The 22,611-nt window shown below is 39.9% G+C and overlaps 1 protein-coding gene across 1 annotated transcript in view; it reads right to left on the bottom strand.

Moving 5' to 3' along the window:
• CNTNAP5 (contactin associated protein family member 5) overlaps nt 1–22,611 on the bottom strand; it is a 393,202-nt gene that overhangs the window by 176,539 nt on the left and 194,052 nt on the right. Inside the window, exons 5-6 of the mRNA XM_075829064.1 lie at nt 14,318–14,521; nt 5,351–5,535 (exon numbers count right to left, since the gene is read on the bottom strand). Of these exons, the coding sequence (XP_075685179.1) occupies nt 5,351–5,535; nt 14,318–14,521 (389 nt within the window). The remainder of the gene's footprint in view (nt 1–5,350; nt 5,536–14,317; nt 14,522–22,611) is intronic.

The raw sequence follows: 22,611 nt of genomic DNA, 5'->3' as shown, positions 1-22,611 counted from the left end.
ATTTACAGTGAATGAAACGGACTGCCCATGAAATATTCATCACATGATAAGAGATTGATCGTCCAATACCGATAGAGACATTGCATTAATTAACAGCTGTATAAATGTGACGTATTATTACATTACCTAAATAAAAAAATACATCAGTAATAATTAAAGGTGAAAAAGGCCAAATATCGGCCATCATTGGTCTACTATAGAGTTAACCGATAGACATCAGTGCAGCCACCGGCCATCATTACACATCAGTGCAGCCACCGGCCATCATTACCCATCACTTCAGCGACTGGCCATCATTACGCATCAGTGCAGCCACCGGCCATCATTACACATAAGTGCAGCCACCGGCCATCATGAGACATTAGTGCAGCCACCGGCCATTATGAGACATCAGTGCAGCCACCGGCCATCATTACCCATCACTTCAGTGACTGGCCATCATTACGCATCAGTGCAGCCACCGGCCATCATTACACATAAGTGCAGCCACCGGCCATTATGAGACATTAGTGCAGCCACCGGCCATTATGAGACATTAGTGCAGCCACCGGTCATCATTATACATCAGTGCAGCCAACGGCCAACATTACACATCAGTGCAGCCACTGGCCATCATTACACATCATTGCAGCCACCGGCCATCATTACACATCAGTGCAGCCACCGGCCATCATGAGACATCAGTGCAGCCACCAGCCATCATTACACATCAGTGCAGCCACCGGCCATCATTACACATCAGTGCAGCCACCGGCCATCATGAGACATCAGTGCAGCCACCGGCCATCATGAGACATCAGTGCAGCCACCAGCCATCATGAGACATCAGTGCAGCCACCGGCCATCATGAGACATCAGTGCAGCCACCGGCCATCATGAGACATCAGTGCAGCCACCGGCCATCATGAGACATCAGTGCAGCCACTGGCCATCATGAGACATACGTGCAGCCACCGGCCATCATGAGACATCAGTGCAGCCACCGGCCATCATGAGACATCAGTGCAGCCACCGGCCATCATGAAACATCAGTGAAGCCACCGGCCAACATGAGACATCAGTGCAGCCACCGGCCATCATGAGACATCAGTGCAGCCACTGGCCATCATGAGACATACGTGCAGCCACCGGCCATCATGAGACATCAGTGCAGCCACCGGCCATCATGAGACATCAGTGCAGCCACCGGCCATCATGAAACATCAGTGAAGCCACCGGCCAACATGAGACATCAGTGCAGCCACCGGCCATCATGAGACATCAGTGCAGCCACCGGCCATTATGAGACATCAGTACAGCCACCGGCCATCATGAGACATCAGTGCAGCCACCGGCCATCATGAGACATCAGTGCAGCCACCGGCCATCATGAGACATCAGTGCAGCCACCGGCCATTATGAGACATCAGTGCAGCCACCGGCCATTATGAGACATCAGTACAGCCACCGGCCATTATGAGACATCAGTGCAGCCACCGGCCATTATGAGACATCAGTACAACCACCGGCCATTATGAGACATCAGTACAGCCACCGGCCATTATGAGACATCAGTACAGCCACCGGCCATTATGAGACATCAGTGCAGCCAAGAGTCATCATTATACATCAATTCAGCCTTCATCAGAGATTAGTGCAGCCACTGGCTGTTATGAGACATCAGTGCAGCCACCGTCCAGAGCCTGGGCCCCAATTTAAAATCTGTAAAAAGGCCCTGCTACCTCTGCATCTTCATAGCTACGCCCCTGAGTATATATGCATGTGTTTGGGGGAGTTGGGAACATAATAATAATAATAATAATAAATAAAAAATAAAAAAAATAACTTTAAATTCCATATGTAACAATGTAGTGAAAATATTTCCCTCTACTCCCTGTCGCTCCCTTCTTACGTGAGGAAGATAAAGTTCACACTACGATGCTATTCAACAATGTTTTTCTATCACCCGCAGACTGTTTTCTTTTCTTCAGGGTAATATCACTCCCGAGGATGAAAATTATTATTTATTTTAATGCCATGGAAATGTGCAAAGGTCAGCGGTCATTTTAAATAAAATTCACAGATTTTATGTCTTTTATGGAGCTTGTAAAAGTCAAAGCAGAAACACAATCCTGAGAGTAGATTTGTTATTAGTGTAATGCATTATAAACTCCAAACATCCTAAGGACGGATTATAACACAGCAAACGGTGGAACGCTCCAGAGAAATATAGAGTCCTCTGAGCGTTTGAGCAATCGGCCCCGATAGGGTGTGTTCACACAGAGCTTTTTGTAGGCAGGAAAAAAAACTCCTCCATCTCCCATTGAAATCAATTTTGGGTGTTTTTTGGCGCAATTTCCAACGCAGTGCTCAAAAAATACATGCAAAACCTGCAGCAAGTCTGCCCTGTGTGATCAAGGCATAAGAGGGCATCTATGGAAGTCTAGGGCCACTACTGTACCCAGGGTCAGACTGGCCCACCAGAGCATCCTCCGGTGCCCCCAAGCTCTGAAATTATATTATATTACACCTATAACAGTTTTATTTTTACCCTTACGGGAGGTAATGCATAAGTGACCGATAGCCCTTACTGCCGATATGGTCTGTGTGCAGTGATAACATTATAGCGGGGAATACAATGAAGATTTGAGGTGCCCTTGTCCTGTATAGCTGGACACTGGGTCCTCAGAATCACATTCTCTGGTGGGCCCAAGGTACTTCAGACCGGAATGCCCCTGTAATACGGTGCTCTATGAATAGTGGCACACATAGCGCCTAAGGTTCCTAATACCACTGTACAGGTTCCAAGAGTGACACCTCAGACGAGGGCTGGGCAATTCATCGAAAAATAATCGAAATTGAGCGCAATTAATCGACCATATCTTGCAAATTTCGGTTTTAGCAATTATTTTCTCCTGGTTTAAACTGTATCTGCATCTTCAGGACGCAGATACAGTTGAATCGAAAGGTAGAGCAGGGGCTGTAAGGTCGCCGCTCTACCATTCACTATGTATCGCTGGACGCGAGGCAGTGATGTTATCGCGCCTGTCTGCGCCGTGCCGCACAGACCAGAGGGATCTCCTCCACTCGTCATTGGAATGGGGTAAGGTGAGTATGTGTATTATTATTTTTAGCAGGCACTATTTGCAGTGGGGGGGGGGGGGCATTATACAGCGTGGGGGCAGCTATGGGGGACTTCATACTGTGTGGGGTGCAGCTATGGCGGCAGCTATGGGGGCATTATACTGTGTGGGGGCAGCTATGGGGCATTATACTTTGTGGAGGCGGCTATGGAGACATTATACTGTGTGGGGGCAGCTATGGGGCATTATACTGTGTGGGGGCAGCTATGGGGACATTATACTGTGTGGGGGCAGCTATGGGGCATTATACTGTGTGGGGGCAGCTATGGGGGCATTATACTGTGTGGGGGCAGTTATGGGGGTATTATACTGTGTGGAGGCAGCTATGGGGGCATTACACTGCGTGGAGGCAGTTATGGGGGCATTTTACTGTGTGGGGGCAGTTATGGGGGTATTATACTGTGTGGGGGCAGCTATGGGGACATTATACTGTGTGGGGGCAGCTATGGGGCATTATACTGTGTGGGGGCAGCTATGGGGGCATTATACTGTGTGGGGGCAGTTATGGGGGTATTATACTGTGTGGAGGCAGCTATGGGGGCATTATACTGCGTGGAGGCAGTTATGGGGGCATTATACTGTGTGGGGGCAGTTATGGGGGTATTATACTGTGTGGAGGCAGCTATGGGGGCATTATACTGCGTGGAGGCAGTTATGGGGGCATTATACTGTGTGGGGGCAGCTATGGAGTATTATACTGTGTGGGGGCAGCTATGGGGACATTATACTGTGTGAAAGCAGCTATAGGGGCATTATACTGTGTGGGGGCAGCTATGGGGGCATTATACTGTGTGGGGGCAGCTATGGGGCATTATACTGTGTGGGGGCAGCTATGGGGCATTATACTGTGTGGGGGCAGCTATGGGGTATTATACTGTGTGGGGGCAGCTATGGGGCATTATACTGTGTGGGGGCAGCTATAGGGGCATTATACTGTGTGAAAGCAGCTATAGGGGCATTATACTGTGTGGGGAGCACTAGAGGGGCAATATACTGTGTGGGGGCAGGGTCAGGGGGGTATATTATATACAGTAGCATACAGCAGGCTCAGGGGACAAATATTAATTCAATGGCGTAGCATGCAAATAGGGGGCATAGCATGTAAAACAGGTGTGGTCTAAATAATTGTTCAATAATCGTAATCGAGGTAACATGTTCAATTAATCATGACTTTGATTTAGGTCATAATTGCCCGGCCCCACCTCAGACTGACTACAAGATCAGTAAGATTTTTTTTCTGCCAAAAACAAAAGAAAAAGTACTTAAATGAAAGAAGAAAAATGCTAAAAAATATTTAAAAAAATGAATAAATATAAATAGTAAATAAAAATACATTGTAACATTAATACATTACAATTGCAACATTATTATACTTTGTAAGGTAATTAGCCGATAATATATTTATATCAAATCCCCGAAAGGTGTAATTTGGAAGGCAATGATAAATATGGTTTGTCACATCTAATGTCTATAATCATATATCCTAAAGAGTCGCAATTACTAATTAAACTTGATTTCCATCTCTCCCCTCGCTGCACAATTTGGCTGTTCCAAAGATTTCAGCTCTTATTGTGTTGCAATAATTCTAATTGCCTAATAAATAGCAACAGTTTTGCTGATCTCTGGCTACTTTATCACCCGTCAAGTGCTGTAAAATATTTAACGGTCGCCATAATGTTCGGTGGGTTTGGTTCGTCACACAATTGAATTAGAAATTTATGGGTATAAACAAAATATTAATGACCTTAGGCTGAATTACAGATAATATCCAGAATATAAAATGATACCGTGCAGCTTATAGGTGCCTCAGATAACGACAAAAAAAAAAGTATAAAAATTAAAGAAGCAGCAAAAAATGTTCTAAATATATGAGGAAAGTCATAACATAGAGAAATATACATTTTATGGTCATCCTGAAATATTACAAAATAACCCAAAAGTGGAATTGTGTCATAAACTTCATAAAATGTCCTAAAAATCATAATGTCAATTCAAATACGTAAAAAGTAATTGCACATGATACATAATTGTTCCATTGCTTAGTAAGTTTATCCTTGCAATTAATGTGAAGCATATACCGTATACTGAGTGTGTATATATATATATTATAGTACGTTACAAAGACACAATAGGAAATGAATCGTCACAGGGTGGACCTCATGGTGTTAATAGTTGGACATTGACTAAAAATATTACAGGTAAATTAAATATAAAATGGATGTACACACCTCATAATCTATGTCCAAATCATCAGACTCTCCCTTGGTGCGGAAATGTTGGGTATATTTATCCACCGTAAAATTGACTTGTTTGTTGAACCGATCTATTAGAACAGAATGCCACTGCTGGTCATCCAGGAGACTCCCCAACGTCACCACCGTGTGAGTGTTACCGAAACGAAGCTTAGCATCACCTGGAAAGTATATACAGGGTCACATGACCAAAGCCATTAATAGCAACAGGGAAAAAGAACAACTTTATGGATGGCATAAAGAATTAACTAGGATTATCTATCTATCTATCTATCTATCTATCTATCTATCTATCTATCTATCTATCTATCTATCTATCTATCTATCTATCTATCATCTATCTATCTATCTATCTATCTATCTATCTATCTATCTATCTATCTATCTATCTATCTATCTATCTATCTATCTATCTATCTATCTCATATCTATCTATCTATCTCATATCTATCTATCTATCTATCTATCTATCTATCTATCTATCTATCTATCTATCTATCTATCTATCTATCTATCTATCTATCTATCTATCCATCTATCTATCATCTATCTATCTATCTATCTATCTATCTATCTCATATCTATCTATCTATCTATCTATCTATCTATCTATCTATCTATCTATCTATCTATCTATCTATCTATCTATCTATCTATCTATCTCATATCTATCTATCTATCTATCTATCTATCTATCTATCTATCTATCTATCTATCTATCTATCTATCTATCTATCTATCTATCTATCTATCTATCCATCTATCTATCCATCTATCTATCTATCTATCTATCTATCTATCTATCTATCTATCCATCTATCTATCTATCTATCTATCTATCTATCTATCTATCTATCTATCTATCTATCTATCTATCTATCTATCTATCTATCTATCTATCTATCTATCTATCTATCTCATATCTATCTATCTATCTATCTATCTATCTATCTATCTATCTATCTATCTATCTATCTATCTCATATCTATCTATCTATCTATCTATCTATCTATCTATCTATCTATCTATCTATCTATCTATCTATCTATCTATCTATCTATCTATCTATCTATCTATCTATCTATCTATCTATCTATCTATCTATCTAGACATAAACAGCTCAAGAAAGCAGTGCTTTCTTGAATACCAATCCAGTATTCAAAACGGTATATAGAAAGCAAGCACTGGCAGCGCACCAACAAGTTCAGTGGAAGAGTTGGACTTTATTCACCTTGCAGCATTTCATTTTACTCAATGGAACCTCTCAAGCAATACAAACAGTGATTTGAGGCAGGTATATAAAAGGTGCCAGTTTCAATTAGTGTAATAAACATATTGAGACATAAAATACAGAATACAAAAATATATACAGTGCTAAGAGTACAATTTTGTTTCTCCAATCCACTCATTGACATAAATAAAGTGCATCAAGATTTATAAAATATACACTACATGTAAATATCTAGTTTTCCAAAGGGACTCACCCTTAAACATCAGGATCGACTATGTACCTTGGACCGACAATCCTTATTGGGGACATCAAAAGTTTTGACAGGACTCCATTTATAACTTCTTATACGGAACATAGTAATTTGGTTACAACCATAATACAAAAACATGGGCCCATTATGGGCAATTACCTGAACAATGTACCGGAACTTCAAGTTCCTCCATTGCTCTCATATAGATGTGTTAAAAATGTACGCAACAGACTAGTCGGAGCTGATGAGAAATGTCTGGAGAAGGATTCTCAGTCTTATCTGGGACCGGTCACATAAGGTTGTTTTCCCTGTTAATTAATTAATTGCTACTTGATGATATGTGGATAGTTTTGTACATCGTTCCTCCAGTAGGAAGTTTAACATACGGCATTACTTAACTTGTCACTCATTTTTTGCTATATATTTGCTACAGTGCCCCTGTGGTTGTTGGTCCGTGGGCGAGACCACGTTGGATCTCAGGACACGTATTAACAACCGCAGGTTCACCATCAGACAGAAACGCTCGGATCTACCGGTGTGAAAACACTTCTCGGGAGCAGGGCGTACCGAACGCCCGCTGAAATTCGGCATAATTTACCATGTAACGGTTTTAAGTAGGGGGGGGGCGGAGTTGCTTATTAAAACTAAAGGAACTGGAGTGGATTGATCGTTTAGGCACACTGACACCACAATGTGGACTTGAACCCCTTAATGCCCGGCCTGAAAAGGCCTTAATGACCAGCTAACATTTTTCCGTTTTTACCTCTCTGCCGTTCAGCAGCCATAACTTTTTTTATTTTTTCATCGACTCGGCCGTGTGAGGCCTTTTTTTTTTTTGCGGGAGTGATTGTATTTTCTTTTTTTGCGATTTGGGGGTAGAAAAATAATTATTTTTACGCCGTAGATATAGGAAAAAGCGATTCTCTGCATTGTTTTTCTTGTTTATTCCATTCACGTTTCATGCTAAATAACCTGTTCGATTAATTCTCCAGGTTATTACAGTTGTCTAGATACCTAATATGTGGAGGATTTCTGTTTTTAGTTAATGTAGGGGCAATAAAATATATTTGATGCAAAATAATGACTTTTTTGGGGGACTTTTTAAAAAAAAAAAAATTATAGTTTTTTTTTAAAATCCCATTAAGGGATAACTTTATTTACAACTCTATTTTTTACTTATAATGTATTGACATACTACTGTATACTAATACATTACACTGTGTCACTATGACATCACATGGCGACAATGACATCACATAATGACATCACATAATGACATCACATAATGATATCACATAATGACATCACATAATGACATCACAGAATGACATCACATAGTGTGCCCTAACAGCAGGAAAACTGAACACACAGCCCTGGGGTCCTATCTAGGTCCCCAGGGCTGACTGCAGAGGGATCCCCCGGTCTTTGATCACGTCACCGGGTTTCCGGTGATGCGATCAGTGAGGGGAGTTCCCTTTGATCATGTCGCGGTCACGGATCACAGCGATCAAAGGTTTAAGCAGCTGGGGTCCGAATATTTTCAGACCCCAGATGTATTTACCAGGCTGCTCTAAGACCAGGAGCTGTAAGTTACAGCAGGAGCGCTCATCAGCCAATTCTGTAGACGAAGCACCTGCACCGCCTGGCGTCAAAAGACGGTGCACGGTTATTAAGGGGTTAAATTAGGTCGTTTGAGGTCATTTGATGGTTTGCCCCTAAGGTGTTGGGGGTTCTCAGCTTATCTTTATGCTGGTAAATTAGTAGGCAATAAACAAGATATGGGATTAAACGTCCTGTACATTCTACATTGTTCTACCATCCAGCGTGGATATAAATAAAAAAAATGTGAATATTTTCTTTTTTTCTTCTGTCCGTAGAGACTGTAAGGACTCATCACCTGAAGACTCGCACTCAAGCGTCACTCCAGGATTTATTGATGCTTATAGATCTATATTTATGAACATATTAAATGTACTGACATGGTTTATTGTTATCCTTAACATTATCGATCCGATCTGTCCCCTTAATGGTTGAATTGTGGCCCCCTAATCTCAGATATTTCCAATACATCCGGGAATTCAATATGTTGTCACGTTGACAATTAGGGGGGGGGGGGGACTGCAATTATTGAGATGGTGCCCCCTACTGGTATATGCACATATCATTCCCCACCTATAGGCAGTACTCCGCAATAAGTATCGTAGGACAGTTTGTGCCGTTCCTTCCTTTTACTTGGCTAATACTGTGGAGAAAGTCATGACTGCTCATCAGGGAGGGGGAGGGGGTCTAACCTGAACCAGGGCTTCCTCTTGTACGAAACCTCATAGACCGTGCCTTGGCTGCCAATATGGTATGTATGTCTATTATATCACATTCTTCAAGCTAACTTTATTCTGATTCTATGCCTTTGTGTCAGTCCTCACTGTTGATTTGTATTCTATTCATGAATCAAGACGATAAGGATAAGCAATGTTATACGTTTCTTGTGGAAGGATACAGAAAAAGGATATTTAAATAGCATGCAGATTGACATATGTATGGGGACTTCTTTATATGGGGACTTCTTTATATAGGGACTTCTATGTATGGGGACTTCTTTATATAGGGACTTCTATGTATGGGGACTTCTTTATATGAATACTTCTATGTATGGGGACTTCTTTATATGAATACTTCTATGTATGGGGACTTCTTTATATAGGGACTTCTATGTATGGGAACTTCTTTATATGAATACTTCTATGTATGGGGACTTCTATGTATGGGGGCTTCTTTATATGGGGAATTCAATGTATGGGGACTTCTATGTATGGAGACTTCTATGTATGGGGACTTCTATGTATGGGGACTTCTTTATATGGGGACTTCTTTATATGGGGACTTCTTTATATGGGGACTTCTATGTATGGGGACTTCTTTATATAGGGACTTCTATGTATGGGGACTTCTTTATATGAATACTTCTATGTATGGGGACTTCTTTATATGAATACTTCTATGTATGGGGACTTCTTTATATGAATACTTCTATGTATGGGGACTTCTTTATATGGGGACTTATATGTATGGGGAATTCTATGTATGGGGGCTTCTTTATATGGGGAATTCAATGTATGGGGACTTCTATGTATGGGGACTTCTATGTATGGAGACTTCTATGTATGGGGACTTCTTTATATGGGGACTTCTTTATATAGGGACTTCTATGTATGGGGACTTCTTTATATGAATACTTCTATGTATGGGGACTTCTTTATATAGGGACTTCTATGTATGGGAACTTCTTTATATGAATACTTCTATGTATGGGGACTTCTTTATATGGGGACTTCTATGTATGGGGACTTCTATGTATGGGGACTTCTATGTATGGGGCTTCTTTATATGGGGACTTCTATGTATGGGGACTTCTATGTATGGGGACTTCTATGTATGGGGACTTCTATGTATGGGGACTTCTTTATATGGGGACTTCTTTATATGGGGACTTCTATGTATGGGGACTTCTATGTATGGGGATTTCTATGTTTTCCTTGTGGTGAAAGGGGTTTTCCACGTTCTGACAACTGATGATCTATCCACAGGATAGGTCATCAATATATGATCGGTGTGGGTCCGACACCCAGACCCCGCACTGATCCGCCACTCCGGCTGCCTCCGGGCACCGGACGATATTGCCGGAAGCAGATGGCTCCGGTCAAAGAATAGCGGCCGAGCTGCAGTATTCAAGTGAATAGGAGCAGATCTGCTGAACAGCCGCTATTGGTCGGACCCATCTGCTTCCGGCTCCAACTACTGCATCCCGTTCCAAACATCCGGTGCACGGAGGCAGCCGGAGTGGCGGATCGGTGCGGGGTCCGGGTGTCGGACGCACACCGATCATATACTGATGACCCATCCTGTGGATAGGTCATCAGTTGACAGAAAGTGGAAAACCCTTTTAATACCGTATCACCTTTACACCCATAATATTTGTCCCATATTAGGAAATCTAATGATGATCCCCTACCAAATACAACACCGACTCTGGCAACTGAATATATATCACCATTTAAAAGTGGAAATCCTGATTCTAATGAGATGAGTAATTGGCTCGGACATATTGATATCACCGCACACAACGCCGGCTCATGTTGTATTAAAGATAGAAGAAAAGGAAGTGAAATACAGAACAGATTTTCCTCTCCTGCAGAATTTGATGGGTAATTCCTGACATTTAAAGGTTCAGTGTTTATGATGAGAGTCTGGAATACATGAACGTAACAGATGTATTTCAACTGGGGCCTCAACCAATGTCTGAGCTAATTACTTGTGACATTTCACTCATTAGAGCACAGGATTTATGAACACATTTCCGCTCTCCGTGTCGTTAGCAGACATGAAATCCCAGAGCAATGTCCCCTCTCCAATTCAGGAGGTAAATTTAAAAAAAATAAAATATAATAATTAACTTTGTGTGGTTAACCATGACACTGCTGGATCAAACGCTGCTGCCATGAAGTGGCCATATAAAAACTGCTATATGGTGCCTATGTAATAGTGCCAGGCAATACCCACATAATACCACAGCAGGGATTGCTGGGCGGTGTAGTTACTGTGTCTATGGGGTCTGGGTAACTGGGACATTTATAAACATGTCTAGGATAGTTGGAGCCCCTCCAGCACATCTACGTAAAGGAGCATTGGGCATTATAGACATATGTGTGACTTGCACCAGTCCTGGCCGCCAAGAGAACAGGATCCGTCCTGGATGACTTCGTCTTTATTTCATTTTAAGGTGCAGCATTGGAGGGGCTTATGCTGGCGGTTTCCTTTACCAGTGGTCATTTTGCCCCTTTGTCTTCATTCTGCTTTGTAACTCACCTGAATCCTATTTTCGAGTCAAATACAAATAGCATAATTTCTCCCACAGCTCGTCTTGTGGGATCCAGGTCCTGCTTCACCCCCTTGTGCCACAGGCAATGTCCAGAACACGCTTTATTCTCCCCCTCCCTGCACATGCTCCTTCCTGCTCCATTGACGCTCATGCTATATTAACCAATAATAATCCCGCACAAGTGAAGTGCCTGGATCTGCTTCTACCTGTCAAAGCCTTAGAGCACGTACAGACGGGACGCAATTCCGCTGCGAACAGGCCGCAGTGGAAATCTGCAGCAGCCTTGTTTTCCTTTTGTTTCTATGGCTTTTTAGGGAACTTACATCCGATGTTGTGGAAAATAACAGTGCAGAATTTACACTCCGCAGCATGCACAGTCTTTTCATTGCAAAGGCTGAAATCCGCAGTGAAGATCCGCTTCTTCTCCGCAACAGACAGTGCATGCTGGGAGGGAAAATTCTGCACCGCAGCCTATGGTCCGCAGCGGAGTTTTCCGCAACGTCTGAACTAACTTGCCTAAAAATGTATAGAAACAAATGCGCAAAACGGCCGCTGGAGAATTCCACTGCAATTCCGTAACGTCTGGCCATGCCCTGAACAAGAATGTTCTCATTCACTGACAGAAAATAAATAGCTTGAAAATAATATATTTGAATAAATTTAAGTGGAGAATTTATTAAAGCATTTACGGCATTTTAATAGAGTAGACAAATCACAAATAGTAGCGCATTCCATATTTGCGCTATAAATTGCAACTAATAATTTGTAACTATTTACACCACTTGCTACTTTTCAAAAGTGAAGAAAAAATTGGGCAGGGGCGGGGCCTCAACAGAACGACAGATTTACTATAACGCGCAAGAAATTGGTGTCATTTCTGACTCCAAACTTCAATTGCTCATAGCTGGGTAGGAGTGCACCTCTTAATAAGTCTGGCACATCTTGCCCCAGCACGCCTCAGTTTAAGACTGGCGCATGAAACACCAGTCTTAATATTGTAAATTTACCTCTAAGTTTTTTAGAAAGTTTTTAAGCTTTTCATTTATACAATAACTAAAGACTATGTAGACCTGGGTGCCATTATTTTGAATGAATGGTGTTTTGTCATCCTAAACCTGAAACTAATTAAGATGTATTTAGTTTTAGTGTTGCAACTTCTATGTATCCACTATAAGCCGAATCCGTCAGTCAGCTGGACTGACGAATGGGGTGACACAATCTAACCCTAATACCGATAAAATGTAAGTTGATGAACTTAGATGTGATCGGTACTAGGGTATGTGCACACGGCCTATTTTCGGCCGTAAGTGGCTGAAAAACGTCCGAAAAATCGGAAGCAGAACGCCTCCAAACATCTGCCCATTTATTTCAATGGGAAAAATGGTGTTCTGTTCTGACGGGCCGTTTTTTTACGCAGCTGTTATGAGAAATGGACGCGTAAAAAAACGGCCACGAAAAAGAAGTGCATGTCACTTCTTGGGACGTTTTTGGAGCTGTTTTTCATAGACTCTATTGAAAACAGCTCCAAAAACAACCGTAAAAAAACGAAGCGAAAAACGCCGCAAAAATTGTGAGTGGCTTAAAAAACGTCTAAAAATCCAGAGCTTTTTCCCTTGAAAATAGCTCCGTATTTTCAGACGTTTTTGAGTTTGTGTGTGAACATACCCTTATGGATATCCTATGTGTTAGGCTATGTTCACACGCTAAACAAAAAACTGCTGTAAAATATGGAGCTTCTCAAGGAAAAAAAGATCCGGTTTTCAGCCGTTTTTTAAGCATCAAGCGTTTTTTTATGCATTTTTTTGCGGCTGTTTTTGGAGCTGTTTTTCTATTGACACAATGTGGCATGCACTTCTTTTTACGGGCCGTGTTTTTTTACGCTACGTTTTTTTAAACATAAAAAACGCCCCACCGGAAGGAAACGCCATTTTTTCCCATTGAAATCATTGGGCAGATGTTTGGGGTGTCCAGCTTCCGTATTTTCCGCTATTTTTCAGGGCGTTTACAGCCCGAAAAATGGCTGAAAATAAGCCGTGTGACCATACCCTCAGAGTCACACAGGAGACGCTGTCAGCCGAACCGTCAGTTCGGCTGACTGACGGATTCAGCTTACAGCGGAGTTATGCAGCTTCTATAAATAGTGAATACATAGAAGCTGCAGCACTAAAACTAAATAAGTGATATTAGTAAAATGTTTCAGATGACAAATCACATACTTTACATAAAAAGACCTGCTTTTAAATGTTGACATAATCTTTAAGCTTTTTTTTTTTTACATAAAACTGGAAAACCCCTTTAATTTTTTCAACTGTGCATTATGAATCTTGTATTTAAGTGGAATTATTACTAGACTAAATTCAATACTAATGATAGGAACAGACTGGTCTTCAGTATGAGCATTTTCTAGAAAGTATGAAGACGATCCCTGATTTTCTGATCCCCGTTTACATCCAAAGTGAATATTCTCCGCCCCGTAGAGGACGCCAAGTTTCACGGATCAGTATGGCGTAAATTATATGCTAAATCTAAAAAATAAAGCTGCAATAGCAATTTTCAGAGATTAATTGGGAAAAAAAAGTCCATACCCAGGTTAATGTAGAGAGACAATTTTCCTTTCTGTAGCTCCAGAGTAATATAATCCCCACGCTGTCCTTCTCCGTGAAATAATACTCCGTCACTCTGCATGCTCTTGAACTTCAGGGAAATGACATCTTTAAATGTGGTCATCAGTTTCTGATTGAACCTGTACAGGAGGGAGCTTCTGCCATCAAAGTCGGCTACATCAGATTCTAGAGATGAACAAACAAAGAGGCAATTGACAAGCGGTGGTGTAAGCACACAAGCAAGGTCAATGATAACGCTGCCGGCTATTGACACCAACACGAGCCGCGGCATTATTGGCAAATATTCGCCAGTCATTTTCTTCTCACTAAACTGAATCCCCTGACAATTTTTCTTAAGTCTTTTTTACTTCAGACATTCACCCTTGATGCTAATGTTTGCTGGACACAATGTAGGCAGAAGAAAAAAAAAATCTCCAATCTGTCTCCAGGGTGTTGACATTGTACAGGAATATATAGAAGACTGGCATCCAGTATTTACGGCTGATATAGCAGGGCTATGTTCACACTTGTCTCCTCTTTCTTACCACTGCCTCTCGGGAGTTACTGATTCTCCTTGCGGACATCCAGCTAGTATGGAGTTTTTAGAGCAATGCACTAAATAACTTTCCTCCAGAACATAGCAAACTGTCTCTCTAGTGCCATCTACAGGATACAAAAAAGAGAAGTAGATTTTTTTTTTTTTATGTTTTTCCTTCTGGCTAAAATATTGAAAATACAAAAATTTGCAATGTTTTGTTTTGGGACAGGAGAGGAATAGGATGAGAGTCTACATGTGCTGTCTGTGGTGCATTTCATTATCTCTCCATTATCAAATAAGGCTTGGTATGCAGACAGTGTCAGACTGAAACATTTTGGGTTCACCGGAAGATGTCATTCCAGGGGCCCAACATCTAAGGCCTTGTTCACATCTGCATTGGACGCTTCGTTAGGGGCCCCCATCATAGATCCAGTCAAAAAATCCTGAAAACAATAGCGCAACATCCTTCGCTATTGTTTATGGTAAAACCACAGACACACCGACGGAACCCATTAAAGTCAATGAGTCGTACAACGGAACCTGCACTTGACGGAGCACAGAAATGGAAATACCAATGTAGATGTTGTTTATTTACCCCTAAACAGTGATAACCCCTTAAAGGGTTATTCCGGGAAAAAATATTGGTTATCAATGTGAAATTGGTTGGAGTCCGATTACAGGGACCCCCACGAAATGATGAATGAAGGAACACTCTAGAGAGCTGCGGCCCCTTCAATGTTTATCCAGGTACCTTGTTGGTATATGTGGCATTGCCTGGTAGTCTGCCACATTCACTTCATTGTGGCTGAGCTGTAGAACCAAGCAAAGACGCTCTATCCAATGTGCCACTCTGACCGGATAAACATTGTAGGGGCCAAGAAACATTTGTTAATGCGGATCCCAGGGGTCGGACCCCCACCGATCACACATTGATGACCAATGCTAAAGATCATCAATGTTTTTTCTTGGAATACCCCTTTAACAAATGTGAATTGTATCCTGTAACAATATTAGTTATATGAGCAGATACATTGTGTAATAATAATAATAATAAATAATATTGTATTATCTTATGTATTTATTGTTATATTTATTATTTTTGTAAAACAATGACACTAATCATAAAACAAGACGTAGATCTATGACATAATGAGCAAAGTAGAGAGACGTTTACCCTATGGGCTGAGAGTGGAGTACGACAAGTGTTTGATGCTGTAAGTGCTCGGAAAACATTGTCAACAAACAGGCGGGGACATAAAAGTGAATGATCTGATGCCATCATTTGCAGGCTGTAGATTCTGTTTAATTGAACAATATGTCTCAGTTTCTAAGGAAAAACAAATAATGGGGAGAAATAGATATAGAACATTTTTAATCCGAGGCCATGACAAGCCTGACGGTCCCTAGCGGGTCCACCTTCTAAATGATGAAACAAACAAACACTTAACCACCTGCCTTTTATATCGCTACAAAAGAAATCCAGGTTTCATTAATGCACTTGTACTGTGTTTCTCACATACGGCAGGATGGAAATACCCAGGGGCTGTTGTCTTCGTGTATTTCATATTTTTCCATCCCGGCGGCATATTTATTTATTTATTTATTTATGTATTATTTTTAACATTTATTTATTGTTTACTATTTATTTATATATTTTTTGCTATTAAAAAGAGATAAGCGAGTTTCCTGAAATTCGTTTTGGGTCCGATTCGAACCGGCCGTTAGAGTCGATTCGGTCTGAATAAATTTGTTGCAAATCTAAAGTGCCCCAAATGGCCTGAAAATTTGTGTATGGCACTCCGAGGTCTTCTAGTAACTGTATCCAATCCCTTTCAAGCTCTTTAGATCGGATTAGTAATGTCAAAGTGACATCAAAATATATGGGGATAATAAATGGATGGTAGTCTTGGTAACAAACAGCCTGTTAAAACACACTGCACTGACGGATTTTTTTAATGCTTTTTAAAAGTATAAAACAGTCCAAAAATGATCCTTTTTGGTGTCAGGTAGCAGCAGGGTATCAGCGCAGGATTTTTTATTTTAAATCTATTAATGGGAAAAAATTGTCACTTGGACACAGACTGATGTATACCAATGCTGTATAACTGGTTGATGCAGAACAATACGCCAATTTTTGGTGGCACTATTAGATATGTGTAAAACAATGAGTGACGTCACTTCCGTGATGTCTATTTCAGAAGGCAGCGGCACGCTTTCAGCGCCAGGATTAATATTATTGAAGAAGATTTGTGAATGATGTGATGAAGATTGGTGATTCACAAATTAACGTAACAATTGTATAGTTGCAGCAGCACTCACTAACAGCAATGGCTGCCTGTCTAACTAACACACAGACACTGACTGACTCCTATCTCCCTCTAAAATCTATCTCTATCAAATTATTGTAAATCTAACACTCTATTCTCTTCTCCTCACTATGAAACACACTCTGTGACACTAATCCACTATCTACCTGTATTTTACAATCTCTCACTCTCTGTCTGACGTCCTCCCTTTCCTCTCTGTCTCCCCACAAAGAAGCAGCATTTCCTGGTTGAGCTATTTATAGGGCCTATGACTCATATAACTGTCATCAAATGAGCCATCAGTGACTCACAACTGTACCCCTCATGATTGACTGTGCTAAAGGAAGCACTGCCTGCAAGGCATTATGGGCAAGCCCGTCGAGCCGTCACCCGAGGTTATGTCATCCTTCTTCTATGTCTTCTTGTCTTTTTCTGAACTACAACATGGCGGCCGTCATTTTGAGAGATTTGTGGGGGGAGAAGTTTCAGATTCTCTACAATGCGAAACGTTGGGAAATTCGGAACAAATTTGATTAGCGTAGAATCGATTGGCTCATCTCTTCTTTTTAAATGAAGTAATTCATGCGTCCTTGGATTTTATATATAATAGCTGCTTCACTAGCTCATTTATTATTAAGGGGTTATCTTTATTAGAGCAGGGGATAGGAGAAAACAATAACCTATCAGGTACTCAGCAACTGAAATGTCCCCAGCACCTGTGCAGCGGCCCCGTTCTTTGCTGTTCCGGTCCTGGAAGCTCCTGCACCAGTCACACGTCATTCAATAGTCATGTGCCGATGGCCACAGCTGTGATGCTGCCTGGTGTGGCACATGATCATTGAGCCCAGCGATTGGCAGCAGCGGCACTTGGCTGGTGGACGGCACATGAGCACTGCAGGAGTTTCTGGGCCCGGAGCGGTAGAGTACAGGGCCATTGCACTGGAGCAGGTGGAATTTCAGGTGATTATTATTTAACTTCTAGTCTTTTATTATGCAGTGCAACTTACAGTAACCCCCTCCTACAGGCAGACATGATTTTTTTTCATTTAACTCTATGGTCCACAACGATCAATCCATAATTTTGAGTCAAATGAGATTTTGCAATATTTTGTAACTTTGCTCCTCACTTGTCAAATTTTAAAATTGACGAGAATAGTGGTTACGTCTAAGAGGTAAAAATGTGTAAAATTTATCAAAAGACGCATGCCTTTTCATAAATTTGGTGCAAATCTTCACCTTGACTGGCATAAAATACACCAGTACCGGTAAATGTAGGCCAATGTCTAGCAGCGCACCAGAAAAATTAAGCTCGAACCGCTATAAAGATATTTAAAATTATATTTATATTCGGAATCTATTAAGATTAAAAAGAAAACAAACATAAAAGGCGTTAAAGGTAAATATGTTTAGACTAGTGCGCCTCAAACTGTGAGGCGCCCCCCTAACTTCTATGGCCCACTGACACCTTCCCATATATTTATGGGTAAGTGTCCGGGTCGTAAAAATAATTCGCAAAAAATAGGACATGTCCTATTTTTTTAATTTACAGGCCATTCTCCTATACTTTATAATGGGAGCATAACCCGCAAATGCGGGTGACAGTTTGCAGCCGTCCGCGGCTGTCCGTGCCCGTAATTATGGGCCTTAGTGACATCATTGACTCCTCTTGTGTTTATTTCAATATTCTACTGAGCTCAGGAGACAAATTTTAAGATAAATTGAGGTCATTTTTTAAAAGTTTGGCACTAACTGCAACCAATAGTGAAGCCGCAGTAGAAAAAAATTGAGAATGATCGGTTACCTGCTTGATTTTTCTAGGTGTGAATTTCTCTGCCTGACTTCTGGACACTTTAATATTTGTATTATCAGGTTGTCGTTAATTGTGAGATCACATAAATCACGTGAAGTATCACCTCCAGTTATATGAATCGTCAAGAACACTGCATATGGAATGGATTTGACACGTACATAGAAGATTTAAGCAAACCGAGTGACAGCCCCAAATTTTTTGCTGTGGTCCTAGTGACTAATAGATCAAACCAAAGAAGGAAAAAAGGTCACGACCATGTCATTCAAAAAAAGACCTTTATTAATGTTACTTATACAGGGCCTGACGAAGCATCTGCGAAACGCGCGTCGGGTCAGCAGCGGACCCCCGGTCTTGAGCTCCCAGTTATTGCCATACTGCCATGTATACTGTTTTATGAATGTGGGTTTTCAATGTACTGATACTTGTTCATACTTTGATTATATTCTGTACCAATCTGTGCAAATTTGTCAGACTTTTTCTACTATGCATGCGCTGTAGCATCTTGGGCGATCCTGCTACTGTTTTACCACCTGGTTGTTCCGCTGCTTCAGCGTTCTGGTTCCATTTCTTACCCTGCGAGGTTTATTTTATTCTGTCTTATTGTATGTGTTTAAGTAACATTAATAAAGGATTTTTTGTATTTTTTCAATGACATGGTCGTGACCTTTTTTTCTTCTTTGGTTTGACGTACATAGAAGAGATGCATATTGGGGGAAGTTATTATCACTGGCGTCTAATCGGCGAGTCTTAATGGAAAACAAGCTGGAGTAAAGATATTAAGAATTTGTTGCATCTTTGGATGTGGCTTCTCAGTGATTTCTGCGAAAATTAGTGCCAGTTATCCACCCACTTTTTTTTAGAAAAATGTAAAGTGTGGCAGAAATGGATAAAAAATAAAAACTTTTGGGAGTTGTGTGATGTTTTCAACTTTTTCTACGTCAGTTTTCTGATTTAGAAAAATTGGTAAAGTCCCCCCATGTGTCTGTACAGTATCTATCTATCTATCTATCTATCTATCTATCTATCTATCTATCTATCTATCTATCTATCTATCTATCTATCTCATATCTATCTATCTCATATCTATCTATCTCATATCTATCTATCTCATATCTATCTATCTATCTATCTATCTATCTATCTATCTATCTATCTATCTATCTATCTATCTATCTATCTATCTATCTATCTATCTATCTATCTATCTATCTCATATCTATCTATCTATCTATCTCATATCTATCTATCTCATATCTATCTATCTCATATCTATCTATCTCATATCTATCTATCTATCTATCTATCTATCTATCTATCTATCTATCTATCTATCTATCTATCTCATATACTACTATCTATCTATCTCATATCTATCTATCTATCTATCTATCTATCTATCTATCTATCTATCTATCTATCTATCTATCTATCTATCTATCTATCTATCTATCTATCTATCTATCTATCTATCTCATATCTATCTATCTCATATCTATCTATCTATCTATCTATCTATCTATCTATCTATCTATCTATCTATCTATCTATCTATCTATCTATCTATCTATCTATCTATCTATCTATCTATCTCATATACTACTATCTATCTATCTCATATCTATCTATCTATCTCATATACTACTATCTATCTATCTCATATCTATCTATCTATCTATCTATCTATCTATCTATCTATCTATCTATCTATCTATCTATCTATCTATCTATCTATCTATCTATCTATCTCATATCTATCTATCTATCTCATATCTATCTATCTATCTATCTATCTCATATCTATCTATCTATCTATCTATCTATCTATCTATCTATCTATCTATCTATCTATCTATCTATCTATCTATCTCATATCTATCTATCTATCTATCTATCTATCTATCTATCTATCTATCTATCTATCTATCTATCTATCTATCTCATATCTATCTATCTATCTATCTCATATCTATCTATCTATCTATCTATCTATCTATCTATCTATCTATCTATCTATCTATCTATCTCATATCTATCTATCTATCTATCTATCTATCTATCTATCTATCTATCTATCTATCTATCTATCTATCTATCTATCTATCTATCTATCTATCTATCTATCTATCTATCTATCTATATATCTATCTCATATATTATCTGTCTGTCTGTCATAACAAGTCCTAACTTGAAAAATATATATTTTTTCTATTAAATTTACCCAGACACAAGGCTTGATAACTGAATATGCAGTGAATGTATTCTCCATGCTGAAAGCTTTATTAATCTTTTTAAAAACACTTTCATAAGTCATTTAAACTTGAAAACGCGTGCCTCAGCTCTGGAGATAAAAAAGTAAAGGCATGGCGGATGTTAAAAGCCCAGCGTTCAGGCCATGAATGAAATATCAGTAAAAGTTAATATTTTAAAACAAATGGAGCCATTTTTGGTTATAGGTAAGCGACTTCTACAATTTAATGTAAACTCCAAATATAAAATCTGTCATTTAGTAGAAGGTCACGGTGATTGAAAAAAAGATTTCAGCATAAATTTCAAGTAGCGAGTTCACTCAAGTTCAAGCAATTGAATGTTCCGGTGAAATAGGAGAAGGATTATCGCTGGCATCTACAGATAGCGGAGATAGTGACTGAAATGACTCATAATCTCCATATTGCCATTTTCTACTTATGCAATAATACGCAATAGATACTCGCGGCAACATTTCGTTTTTGTTCTCTCTTTTCCTTTTTTCTTCTAGACATTTCTAGTTTTACATTGAAAGAATTGCTGATAATCTCAACTTGTGGTCACAATTGACTTCATTATTAAGAAAAGGCTAAAACATTTCTATTAGCTCTTCAGGTTTGCTGTGGAAACTGTATATAAGTATTGGAAACACTACACCCCCAAACACAATACAATGCAGCCCTTGAGAAACCTGAATGAATGCTGATAAAATGATTTCACATGATACTGAACACATGCAAAAAGACAAAAGTCTTAAATACATTATATTACTTATCCTTTACTGATCCTGAGTAATATCATGTATTATACTCCAGAGCTGCACTCACTATTCTGCTGGTGGAGTCACTGTGTACATACATTACATTACTTATCCTGTACTGATCCTGAGTTACATCCTGTATGATACTCCAGAGCTGCACTCACTATTCTGCTGGTGGAGTCACTGTGTACATACATTACATTACTTATCCTGTACTGATCCTGAGTTACATCCTGTATGATACTCCAGAGCTGCACTCACTATTCTGCTTGTGGAGTCACTGTGTACATACATTACATTACTTATCCTGTACTGATCCTGAGTTATATCCTGTATTATACTCCAGAGTTGCACTCACTATTCTGCTGGTGGAGTCACTGTGTACATACATTACATTACTTATCCTGTACTGATCCTGAGTTACATCCTGTATGATACTCCAGAGCTGCACTCACTATTCTGCTGGTGGAGTCACTGTGTACATACATTACATTACTTATCCTGTACTGATCCTGAGTTACATCCTGTATTATACTCCAGAGCTGCACTCACTATTCTGCTGGTGGAGTCACTGTGTACATACATTACATTACTTATCCTGTACTTATCCTTAGTAAC

Source organism: Rhinoderma darwinii, chromosome 6 (assembly GCF_050947455.1).
Source record: "Rhinoderma darwinii isolate aRhiDar2 chromosome 6, aRhiDar2.hap1, whole genome shotgun sequence".
Classification (NCBI taxonomy): domain Eukaryota; kingdom Metazoa; phylum Chordata; class Amphibia; order Anura; family Rhinodermatidae; genus Rhinoderma; species Rhinoderma darwinii.
This window is presented reverse-complemented; position numbering and strand designations above follow the sequence as displayed.